The 13,354-nt window shown below is 37.7% G+C and overlaps 1 protein-coding gene across 3 annotated transcripts in view; it reads right to left on the reverse strand.

Annotated features, from left to right (window-relative positions):
* Positions 1 to 4,791: 4,791 nt before the first annotated feature.
* The window catches only part of YLPM1 (YLP motif containing 1), a 66,858-nt gene continuing 58,295 nt past the window's right edge, over positions 4,792 to 13,354 (reverse strand). For 2 of the 3 annotated variants that reach the window (XM_082839803.1, XM_082839802.1), the window contains exons 19-21: positions 10,954 to 11,084; positions 5,500 to 5,682; positions 4,792 to 5,166 (exon numbers count right to left, since the gene is read on the reverse strand). In XM_082839803.1, the coding sequence (XP_082695929.1) occupies positions 5,536 to 5,682; positions 10,954 to 11,084 (278 nt within the window). In that variant the 3' untranslated portion in view covers positions 4,792 to 5,166; positions 5,500 to 5,535. The remainder of the gene's footprint in view (positions 5,167 to 5,499; positions 5,683 to 10,953; positions 11,085 to 13,354) is intronic. The other variant, XM_082839804.1, reaches the window with a different exon arrangement.

Genomic DNA, 13,354 nt, shown 5'->3' on the forward strand with positions numbered 1-13,354 from the left:
TATCAATATTTGGTAAAAAATTCAAGCTTCTTAAGTAGAAGATTCAAAGTCAAGTTTTTCCCTACATAATAAACCATTAAGTCTACAGGTTCTTCGTAGGATCACAAATGCAGATTCCTGCTAGCAGGCCGAGGGCTGTCCATAACTGCAGAAGCTCAGCCTCAGTCACGAGGATGCTCCTTGACTACAGTCTGATGTGAAAGCAATAGAGCCTGAGATCAGATCAGTCACTGAGGTGCAAAAGCATAAATACCTAGGTACAGAGGAGGACAGTGGACTAAGGTCTTAACTCTTAGTCACGTGTGGACCATGAACCATCAGTCTGGCCACTCTAGCTCTCTAAGACACACCACGGTTCTTTACTCTGTCAGAATTCTATCATGCAGGACTTTCCAGGAAACAAGATTTGCCTTTTTCATTTCATTTGTCATCTCCCTTGACAGTTCACCGCTGTGATGTGTCGTGTTGGCTCTTAAGCACCTGTCACCCTCTGAGGATGTCTATATAAAGGATGCCATTAGTAATGTTCCTTCATTGCTAGAAATTAGGCAAGGATAGAAGTGGCAGAATGATGACAATATATGAAAGTCACAATTTATAACAGCAAAAGACAGCCTAAATACCCATCAACAGAGACCTGGTAAGTTAAATTATGGTAAAGACATAAAATAAAACATTCTACAGCTATAAAAGAGGATGGGATGGAATGCTATTGGGGAATAAAAAGGGAACAAACTATTGATACACATACCAACTTGGATAAATGTCAAGGGAATGACACCAAGTGAAAAAAGCCAAAACACCAGTCCCCAAAGGTTACATACTATATGACTTCATTTATATAACATTCTTTAAATGATAAAATTACAGAGATGGAGAACAGATTAGTGGTTGCCTAGGGTTAGAGATGGGGCGGTGGGAGGCGGAGGAAGATGGGGGTGGATACGCAAACCTACACACGTGATAAAACTGTACAGAAACAGTCCCACACAGTATATATTCCATGCCATCAAAAGAACAGAAATACAGATCAATTTCTAGAAATTATCAGTAAAGCTTCTTACAATAAGAAGGTACCTTTGGAAAACTAAAGAGGAGGAAAGAGAAGCGGGGGAGAAGAGGGAGAGGGGAGTAGGGGTGGGGGAATGAGAATGGGAATGTTCTATATGACCAGAATGACCTCTAAGACATACTACAAAGCAAAAAACAAAAAACACCATAGTAGTGTGTGTAGCACTCTACCATTTGGGTAAACTGAAACAAAAATGTTAATGCTTATCCACAGAATTTTTCTGAAAGGACACAAAAGAAACAGTCAACACTGGTTGCCTCTACAGATGGGATAGTAGGAGGCTGAGGACTTGGATGGAAGGGAGGCGATGTTACTATACATACTCTTGAACCTTCTGAATTTCATACCATATGAATGTATTACTTATTCATAAAAATTACTATTTTCTTTTTGAATATATGACAAGGCAAATCAATGCTTCAGTGCCTTTGTTCATACATGTGGTCTGGCAATAGCTTTCCATTACTACTCATCCCCTCCTGGGTACTTATTAATGAGCCTTTGTACCTAAGTGATTCTCTTAAGCCTCCATACTAGTTCTGAAGATCAGTTTCACTGGCTACCTGAAAATGCTTCTAAATTATTACTCTTCCAACCTACACTCACTGCACTATTTCATATGGCCTAGCTCAGTTATAGTAGCTGACTATAAAAGGTGACAATTATCTTCAAGCCAAGTGAAAATTTTTAATTTTAAAAGCTTATATGAGAACAAGTCAAAAAATAATGATGATGCCAGCTACCAATTTTTGAGCTTGATACTGTGCCAAGCAGCTTTACAAGCATTATCTCAATTTACTCCTCACAGAAACCTTTAACAGCTGAGTTTTGTTATTTTTATTTTATAGATGAGGAAACTGGAGCTCAGATAGGGTAAATAATCTGATTAACGTCACATAGGTTCTAAGAAAGGAACCTGAACCTGTATTAGGGTCTGTCAATACTAGAAATGAGGAATCATTCTTCTATAGCCTAGTAAAATGCATCTCAGTTTTGGTAACTCTGAACTCTTAAAATCCATCTGAAACGGCTGTATGGTCTCTTTGTAGCTGACAACCTGCTGCTTTTACAGTGCTAGCAGTGAGCTGGCTCTAGACGTCTATTGTTACCAAAATACCTGCACCTTGTGTAGTTAGTAAGATAAAACACTAAACAAAAAGCTGAGGTGCCTCCAAAGTAATAAATTTTTAGACAATCCAATTCAGAATTTAATAGTTGGTCTCCAGATGAGATGGTACTTACTCTGATCTGTACAATCAACAATCAAATTCTTTCACAAGACATGAATCCAACCAGAAAATTTAAGATTTTATCTTTACCCCAAAAAAATTCTGAATTAACTATTGATATCTTAATCAAATTTGAACTTCTGGAAAATTATGTGAATCAAATAAGTGTCAACAAGCAGACTACCGTGTATTATTAATGGCTTTTGATCTCTGTATCAGTCACAACATATTTTGAATATGCCAGCTTAACCCTGAATAAATTGATTACCAAATAGAAAAATTTCTGCATCTCATCTACCACATTACTTGCACAGGAGTTTATAAGTAGAGTTGAATTGCTGAAGTGAGAGGTTTTACATTTAGTTTAAAAGATCTGAAACATTAAAGATAACTGGAACTTTCCCCAACATCGGACTATTTTGTATTAAGACACAGATACCACAAAAGATTTTAAACTTAATTATGTTTAAAATAAAAATTAAAAAACACGTACCAAGCAGCTTTCTGAGATAAGGAAAACAATGTTAATAAATAACAGTAAAATGCTACCAAATAAATGCAACCCAAATTTGGTCCTCTGTATTCCAAGGACATCAAAGTATTTGTGTTATCAAGGCAATTTCTAACCACACCAAATTTCTCCAAGATATTCCTGATCTTTTTCTTCTATTCTGCTTCTAGCAATAATGTAAATTTAAGAATTTCTTAACAGCAAAGTCAAATATCAACTGACTATTACTTTCTTTTTGGTGCCTGATCTTTTTTTCATTAATCTCCTCTCATCGAGGTTATGTGTTATACCAAGTAGGCAACATTCTATGTTCATCGCCTAAGGTCATGTTAATCTGTATCTTCTAAAAATCAGCAGAGGCTATTTCTGACCCTGTTCATTTTCCCCTCCCCCCTCTTGGCATAAGATCGCAGACACAAAGCCATGGCTGCAAGGCAAAAGCATGACAGAGTTAAAGGGATTCGTGGGTGATCAACACTTCTCATTTCACTGGCATTCTGAATATTGTCAGTCAGAACATAAAAAGGTTAAGAAAACTGAAGTAAAACACTCTCTCTAAGAACATATATACCTCCTGAACTAAAGAACACATGCTGGAAATTTTGTTTTTTGATGAGAACGGACATTTGGTAGATTCAGTAATTAGTAAGTTGGTCTTTGTATAAATGATAATTCTATTGACTATCTTGTGATGTACCTTAATTCAACATAGGAGAGGCGGCTGAGAAAGATCACTACATAGAAATGTCTTGTCGGCAAATAAGCAATCAAAGTAGCTTGTTAAACACTACAATCACCAGAAGTTACTTAATGTAGCAAATTATACATTCAGGATTGACTTGTTAATAACATAAAGCCTCTTACATGTAAACATTCAGAATTGCAGCAAAGATTAAAAAGGTACAGAGTCATCAGAATTTCCCGTTAGTCTTCAGCACTATAATTTCAAGCTCTTGAACCCAAAAAATGATACTATTTGAATGGTAATAAATATTATAATAAATAATAAATATTATCTCTATTCACACAGTATTTCATGTAGGTCATAAAACTAAAAGGTTTTTATTTGTAGCCCAAAAGTAAACGTTTCAAAATATTCAAGCCTTTTGTAAACAAATTTACAGCTTACTGAGTTAAATTACATAGTGGGACTGATGTTTGAGAAAGAAGTCTCTTCTCTGTCTTCTCTCATGCTGGAAATAACTTTTTTTTTCTTTGCAGAATGAAAAAGGGAAAAGAGCTCCTTTTCTGTTTTTAAACAGGAACGATATCTGGGTTTTAGCTCTGTATGTGTCTAGGCTCCACCTGGTACCATTCACAAGAGAGGAAATTCTATGCAGAAGGCCATGCTTCCCAATCATGAACAATCTGGTAAGAACCTGAAAACTTGACGGGCTTAAAGGCTGCCTACCAGAGCACTCTGCATCGCCATACTCCTGCCCTGCAATCTTGACTTAAAAAATCAACAATTCAAGGTTAGCAGTGAGGCAACAAGCTCCCAGGCTTCATGGAGTACATCAGTTTTGTCTACCAGGAGTCAAAGCCAGATCAGGGAAAAATCAAAACATAACAGAACGTGAAGGGAGAAAGTAAGAAGAGGAAGGAAAGAAAAGAGGGAGGAGCAGAGAAAGGATCCAAAAAATAAAGAAAACAATAAAACATCATGATACAGAACAGATGTGCTCCAGGGAACTGAGGAATATTTGAAATTGTCTCTACTAGTCTTCAAGACACCAAGATAGAGAAAGAAATCAGCTATAAAACAAAGGTAAATGTTGTGAACATCACTGAGCCTTGTGTTTACAACATGAATTATGGAATCATTGAGCTACATAATATTGAATGGAAAAGAGGTTTTGGGATGTTCAATTAGCATGTAATTAGAACACACCATATTAAAAAAGCAATAAAATTAAGAAAACAAGAGAAAGGGGCTCATGCTGTACAGCCCATGAATCTCATTGGCTTTATCATGAAAGTTTATTTTTTTTAATCCTAGTACAATCAACTACCAGTTACATACAGTAAAAAAACAAAAACAGCCACAAAGCAATGATGATAGAGATAGTCTGCGACACTGTACAGTGGAGGAAACGTTGTCTGTTGGAGTCCTCCGGCAGATCTCCACCTGGCTTCGGCAGTTAAGCTATCAATCCCTCCCTCCCCAAAGTAGTTAAAAAGAAAAATTAATGTCTTGCTTGGGTAGAGCAAGATCCTAATACCTCTTGGGGACACTGGAGAACTTTAAAAAACTAAAGCAGTAGAAACAAAACAAAAACTGAAATGTGGAAGCAAGGTGACACACAACGAAGCTCCATGAGGCGTTGGCTTCAGACCACCTCAAAGCGAACCACCTGGAAAGAAAAGAAAAGGCTGTCACAGCAGGAAGGAACAGACAGAAAATTCAGCAGACCTTAGTCTCTCTCATCACTCCACTCCTTACCAAATCTATAGAATCCAAGCTTTTCTTAAGTCTTATATTTTTATAAGTAAGCCAGGTTGCAGAAAATTGCTTCCTTTTCTAATACCCTGTATTGCAAATGCCGGCAACTAGCACATACTTACTCTTTTAGAACCAGAAAACAATACAAGAAGAGAAGCATTTTTAGCAAAGCATGCTGTCTTCTTTATCTCAAACTCTTCAAAACAACAAACAGTAGGCTATTTATATGACTGTGTACCCTTACCTTAGAGGAGTAATGACTCCATTCAAAAACTAAGTCTCATATATATTTGGTTCGATTGAGGGCTTTTTCAGCCAGGTGACCACTTTCATCTGTGATCTTCTCCCAATCAGTCTGTCCGACCACAAAACCTATGGCCCTTTTCCTATCTGCATCCTTCTTTTCTTCCAGGTCTGCCCATCTCACCTAAAAAGAACACAGCATTAGGCTGGGCTTTAGAAAAAATAAGTACGCAAAGAGCCTCTTAGCTTTCTGAATAGTCTAATGGGTAGGATAACTAATTTAAAGCCAGGAGGTTAAAAACTTAGAAGTTAACTGTGGAGAATTGAAGAAAGCCATATACCTTAAGTTACAGAAAGAAAACTCTCTAGTCAATCACCAAGTCCTAACCACTCCAGCTCCTGAACAGTTCAGCCCTCGGTTCAGTCCTATCCCCTTCCCCCTCCTGTCACTCCTTTTCAGTTCACTGGCCTCATTTTTTACCTAAGGAAAAGCACTAACCTCTACCTAGTCTTCCTATCTTCATTCGCACTCCCTCCGATCCACTCTGCCAGAGGAATCGTCCTAAAATAACACACAGCTTTAAATCTGTGCCCTACCTACAGAATAAAATCCAAGCACACAGGTCCCTCTGCATCTGGCCCTGTCTATTCTCCTGCAGCATCTCTGGGCAGTACCTACGGCACTTTATACAGCAACACAAAATTACTTCCAGCTCTCAAAGCACACTGGGCCATTTCTCATCTCCGTAAGGCTGCACAAACTAGTCTCTCTTCCTGAAACGTCTTTGTTCTAACCTGGTCCACCCGGCATGAGTCTAGTCATCAACCCTTGCTTTATCCCTCTTGTCCTTTGCCAATCAAATAATTAATCGTTGCTTCCCGGGAGTTACTTCTGGATTTTGACATGTCTAGTTTTGAACTTCCATACTATATTGCAATTATCCACTTACAGATCTCTCTTCCCTAACAGACCATATACACCCTAGATCAAAGACTGAGTTGTTGTTTTTTTCTTTTTTTAAAAACTTATTTATTTTTGGCTGCATTGGGTCTTCGTTGCTACGCGCGGGCTTTCTCTAGTTGCGGCGAGCGGAGGCTACTCTTCGTTGCAGCACGTGGGCTTCTCATTACAGTGGCTTCTCTTGTTGCGGAGCACGGGCTCTAGGCACCCGGGCTTCAGTCGTCTCAGCGCCTGGGCTCAGTAGTTGTGGCTCACAGGCTTAGTTGCTCCGGCATGTGGGATCTTCCCAGACCAGGGATCGAAACCATGTCCCCTGCATTGGCAGGCGGATTCTTAACCACTGCGCCACCAGGGAAGTCCCAAAAGACTAAGTTTTATTTATCTCCACATAATAAATTTTTTTGAAATTTATCCTTAGAAAACAGGGAGCTGGTATGATTACTTTCATTTATGAGATGAAGAGACCAAGAGACAGACTCAGTTGATACCATTTATGGCAAGATTATAACTACAAATATATAGATCAGGGATATTTTCTATTGGTATTCTGATATTTTTAAAATATGGATTCTTACATGTTATAGTAGTAATTTAAAAAATATAAGCAGATATATCCTCTAAAACATGAAATACTTAAAAGAGACTATGAAACTGTGGTTTGCAATACCTAGTACCAAAGTCTGCAGAGACTGTATTTTAAATATGGCTTGTGATTTATTGTGATTGTGATCTGTGACAAGGAAAGGGAACCGGAGCATGCTCAACCATGCTGCACCTGGAAATGTGTAATTGCTCTTAGAGGTACACTGACCCTCCCTATTATCATTTATAGGAATGGTCATCAAATGACTAGGCTTCTTCTCCTCCACCACCACCACTGTTTTTAGCAACCAGTTAGCCAAAGATAAGATACACAGTAACAGCTGTGGGGGAAAACTGATAACACCTGACTCTTTTTAAAGTAGATTTTTTGTGGGTAGAAAACCTATGACTCAATTTCTTTCATGGGCCTCAGTAAAAAGCTATTTTAATAAACAGTGTGGGCTTCTGTGTACCAAGATCTCTGGGCCTTCTGCCCATTAATGCTGATGTATTTATTTTGACAGATTCATGCACCCCTCTCTCAGCTCTCCCTGGGATCAAGGGTATACATTTTAGCAAAAGATGACTATGGTTAAGGGGAATGAAGAATGGATGGGTGGATGGATGGACAGATGGATTGTGGCCACTGAACAAAGAAACGGTAACCAGTCCACAGTACTTCCTTAGCACAGAGTTAAACACTAATCAATCTTGCCCTGAGTAAACTAACAGCTAATTTTTAAATCTGTAGTTTAAATTCTAAGTCTTTAAAACTGATGCTATATCAACATTATTTATTTACATGTCAGGCTCCTCCAGTGGAGGTCCACTCCTTAAGTGGCCTCCAATTGCACAGACCTGACACACAGACATACAACGCTGTAGAAGGAATGAATAATTACCCAAAACACTAAAAATATATGGAGCAAAATAATGACTTTCAACTAGAAATAGCTTCTTAAATGTCAGTGTCCCTCCTAATCTTCCTAGAGGTACTTTTACTGAGATTTACAATCTCAATTTTTTGCCATTTATCTTAACTGTAAAAAGAAAAAAAAGTTATAATAAAGAAAACTCTTGACCAATACGCAAAAGTTTCAGATACATATATTTTATCCGTTGTCACCAAAAATATTTCTGAAATGTATGAGTTCAGCAAACAAGAGAAATGTTCACTTTTCCACAGTTATCAAAGAAACACAAATTAAAGTCCATTTTATACCCAACTAAGCAAGTGGAAATTTAAAAAAATAAATTATATTTTAAAACCTAGCCATTTTGGTAAAATTCTAATATCAACTCTACAGAACTACCTTTGTGTTACAGTGTAAATTAATCCCAGAAACCTGCCCAATATTTATAAAAAGCTGAATTCTAGAAATCAAGAGACCCCAGGAGGGCTTCACTGGTGGTGCAGTGGTTGAGAGTCCACCTGCCGATGCAGGGGACACGGGTTCGTGCCCCGGTCCAGGAGGATCCCACATGCCGCGGAGCGGCTGGGCCCGTGAGCCATGGCCACTGAGCCTGCGCGTCCGGAGCCTGTGCTCCGCAACGGGAGAGGCCACAACAGTGAGAGGCCCGCGTACCGCAAAAAAAAAAAAAAAAAAAAAAAAAAAAAAGAGAGAGACCCAGGAAAGGAATGAGTAATGAGTCCTGCATTCCTGGCTACCTGTAGGATTTCCTTGTGCTCTGATGTTGATTTTGGTAAGTGGTTTGAGTGTTAAAAACTATTTGAAGCCGATTCACTTTGATATAAAGTAGAAACTAACACCATTGTAAAGCAATTATACTCCAATAAAAATGTTAAAAAAAAATTACTATCTCCTCAAGAAAAAAAAAGCTATTTGAAATGAGGTGAGAGGCAAGGAGGAGAGTGAAAAGAGGAGCCACAAGAATTAGGATGTGAACCGCTCATGCTTTTTGTCCACCCAGCTTACGAAGTAAATTACATGGGATCACATACTCCTGACTGAAGAGAGTAACAGTTACCTGACTAAAAATGAACTAGAGAAAAATATTTCTCATTTGGAATTATTCACTGTTACACCAAATTATTATGCCCAAGGAAGAGCTGTTTCTACTTTTCTGTTGCCCCAACCTTAAAACTGGAATAAGAGGTATCAAGACAAGTAGTCCCTGCATGGAGCTGGGCACATACAGAAGGCCACTAACCAGGTCTCAAGACACAGACAAGGGCAGGTCTAGGGACTGTCTGCAGTATTTGAAAGAGCTTTGAAACCTGGAGTCCTTTGTAATGGTATCCACTGTAATGAAGTTTTACTGGCATTTTTATTCTCTTAATAAATATCCTTTTAATATTGAATTACTAAGAGAATTCATAAAAAAGAAATGATGTGTAATGATGATGAAATTATTATTAACTTCATTCTTACTTAGAGAAATGAAAAATGAGGTACCTTTTTTTTTCACCGATTAGATTGTCAAAAGTTAAAAAGTTCAATAACAGCACTGCTGGTGCAAGTGTGGAAAAACAGGCATTTCCTTACATGTGGGTGTATAAATAGGTGCAACCTTTTTGGAAAACAATCTCACAATATCTGTCAGAATGATAAATGATATTCTATGAGCTTGCAGCTTTAAGACTAAAAATATTCCCTAGAGATATACTGTCAAAAAGATGCCAAGATGTATGCATATGACTTTCACCAGAGTATTATATTAGCAATAAAATGAAAACAGCATAAGCATCCACTGATAAGGGACTGGATAAATAACTGATTATTCAGCCAAACAATGGCACACTAGGCAGGCATTTAAAAAGAACGGTAGGGAATTCCCTGGCAGTCCAGTAGTTAGGACTCTGTGCTTTCACTGCCGAGGACCGGGGTTCAATCCCTGGTCAGGAAACTAAGATCTTGTAAGCTGCGTGGCACAGACAAAAATAAAATAAAATAAAATAAGAAGAACTGTAGGTTTGTATATACTCAAATAGAAAGATTAAGACAGACTAGCTGGAAAAGGTTTATGCAAATCATATGTAATATGATCCCTCTTACTTTATTTTGTTTTAAAGGATATATACAATTATCACTTTTATTGAATTTGACATCTATGTGGAAGACTTATCCAACATCCTGGCTTCATTACTCTGCTCCCTATCATAGCAAAGCTTCTTCAGAAAGTTATCTACATTTGCTGTTCTGCACTTCCTCATTTCCTATTCTTCTACCATCTGCTCCAAACTGGCTTCTGTCCTTCAACTCTCTAAGAAAGCTTGACTTTTTTTGATCAAACATCAACGATCTCCATGTTGCCAAATCCAATGGCTATTTCTCTTTTCTCAATTTACTTGTCTTCCCTGTATCATTTAACAATGGAGTATTTTTTTACTTCTTAAAACATTTACCTCTATCTGAACTTCTAAATTTTGCAGACCTGAGTCCTATTATCACTTCTAATTTAATTGGTACCTCCCTGAACTTCTGATTTTTCACTCCCAAGCTTCCATCTCCCCTACTTTTCACTAACTCAGTAAATGGCACCACATACATGGAATGCTTATGGCCAGAACCCTGAAGAGTCACCTTTGATTTCATCCATCCTGGACCCTCTACATCTAATCCATTAAGAAGTCCCATAGATCCTCTTTAATACTCTACTTTGCACCTGGCTCTTTTGCCCCGTGACAAAATGGCACAAGCAGCCATTCCAAACTCCTTTAAGTGGACAACATGCTAGCCACGTGAGGTTCTGTTCTCCATTTTTTAAGTTACTTGTACATTTTGATCTGATCATTTGTAAGGACTCTTTTTTTTTAATGTGTAATATGATACAGTATAAACCAAACCACTCTAAAAAAACAGCATTCATATGATTATCTGACTATAACTTTCTAAAACCAGATGCCTAAACGGGCCCTTTATCTGTTGGTAGTTGTTGACAGTCTCTTACCCTCTTCTTCCCAGGCTCAGAAGCACGAGTGTCATAATCATCAGGGAGCTGAAGATAATCCTCCATTCTGCTGGCAATAGCCTCCCAGTCACGTTTCCTTTTAGTACCAGTTCTCAAGCCATCCAACTTGTCTGAGGGACAAACACAGAGCCGCAGCATTAAGGAAGAGTGTGAGCTGGCACACGACACAAAAACAAGGGAAAAGAAGGCTGGAACACTGTCAGAGGGCACATCCGCATTTGTGAGAGCAGCATCACTTGTAGATCCAAACTATCTTCTTGGCTGAGATAATATCGAGTTCTGTGCAATTTCCATTGTTTATCTGGTGTTCATACTGGCAGCCTTTACATTACTATGTTGGTTTAAGTAACAAATATGGGCAGAACAAGAGAAGGCACTTGTTTCCTGGCCTCCTTATCCTCCCACCCCACCTAAAATCACAACACTTCAGCTCTCATGTTCTGATGAAAATGCAACATTGGGTTTTTCTAAGAGCAATTTCTTCCATTCTTTTTTTCCTTTAACACAATATTAACACCACCCATTAGATGTGCAGTCATGTGTGTATCGTATTATATGAAAAGCAGGTAGTACAAGAACTTAATGAGCCAAGCTAACGTTCAGAAAGGTTTTAGATGAACAGTTTCTTGGGATTTTGACCACTGTGAGACGATTCGTCATGAGAATGTTTATGAGTAAGTTGATTATACAAATCACCACTTTCTTTGGTTATACTGTGAAGTGCTGTTGACCATCCTGAGGCTAAGGGCTAGTCAGCCAAAGTGGCTGGATCTGAATTTTCTTTCTGAATCCTCAATCTGAGAGGCTTTCCAAAAGCCCCAAACTGTAATCAATTAAATGAACAGGGATCGCTGATTCAGAAATTATTAGATATGAGTTTAGGTGTCTTCAAGAACACACGATGAAAATGTGTGGGTTTTTCTATTGGTTATTAATTCTGATTTTGAATTCTACATGTGAAATATTATGAGTTATACATATACATATATATAATATATATATATATAATATATATATATATATGCACTACACTGAAGCACTAAATTTTTGGATCATCTGTAGATATAAACACACTATTATTAAGTAGGTCAATAAAGGAAAACCTAAACACTTCAGAAACACACAATAACCACATTTCATTTAAGTCCATAAAGGGTGCAGAGTGTATATATAATAGAAACCTTTTAGGCATCAAGGTGGAGAGAACTTGACATGAAAAGTACAATGGAAGCAGGAGGGAAGGTGAGTTTATGCTTCAAATGTAAAAGTTATACACACAACTAACTGTGCGTACCATACAGGCCTCAAAAACCAGGAAGATTTTGCATACTTGGCAAAGCTTTTATTTCCTACGTTCCTCCCCCATAAAAGCAATATTATTGAAATATCAGCAAGGCAAACTACAACACTTTACAAAACCCAAGAAATTTTTATCACATCACTTCTGAAAAATTTTAACACGGATTGAGTTCAACAGGAACAGTCTTCTAATCTCCTCTGTAAATCACATGCTGTACCAAATGGCTCTAACCTACATGTATATGACAGGCCATATTATACAAGATCTTAAAGAAGTGACACCTTGATTGCACAGGGACATAGAATATGGTATTAGAAAACCAACAAAGTCCCACAAACAGTAAAACTGTTCTTAGTTCAACAGTGTACAGTATTAGCAGAAGAGTAAGCAGCTCCAATACACTTATTGAATAAACCTCAAAGGATTTCCAAACTTAATAAGATCAACTTCCACATTAACATACTTCAAAGGAAAATTTCATATTTCAACTCTAAGAATAGAACATGGCCAGGCAGCAATACAGAAGGGCAGTGAGAAAACTGCAAGAACTTTTCCTCATACACTGGGTGTATGACAGGAGTTACACACCAGGAGTCCCATATTTGCAACATGGAAGTTCAGAAGAGCATGTATTTCTAGTCTGAACACCCTTGTTTGTAATGTTTAATTTGAAATTTTATTGTGCACAACATGTTTAAAGTTTCCTTCTTGGGGCTGAAGAAAGGTTCATACCTCTTCCACATGGCATCCTGGAAACCCAAACACACAGATGTATGGCATAAGGTGAAGGAAGAGGAATCTGGGGTATTTGTTAGTTACAGAAGACGACTGGTGTCCAACACACTCATACTAATGATTTTCAGAGGTTTGAATTTCAAAAGGTGAAGTTTTAAGATGAAGACGAAAGTATAAATATCCAACTTGGCAGGTCACAGAATTTTACCACATCTTCAAAACAGTATATATTATTGTTACAGCACAACAGAAAAAAAATTTTAGATATATCTATATATTTTCTAAACATAAATGATATTTCTGAAAATTTGATCACAGTGAACACACAAGGGTTACGTGCCTGTA

This window comes from Leucopleurus acutus (assembly GCF_964270905.1).
Source record: "Leucopleurus acutus genome assembly, chromosome: 1".
Lineage (NCBI taxonomy): Eukaryota > Metazoa > Chordata > Mammalia > Artiodactyla > Delphinidae > Leucopleurus > Leucopleurus acutus.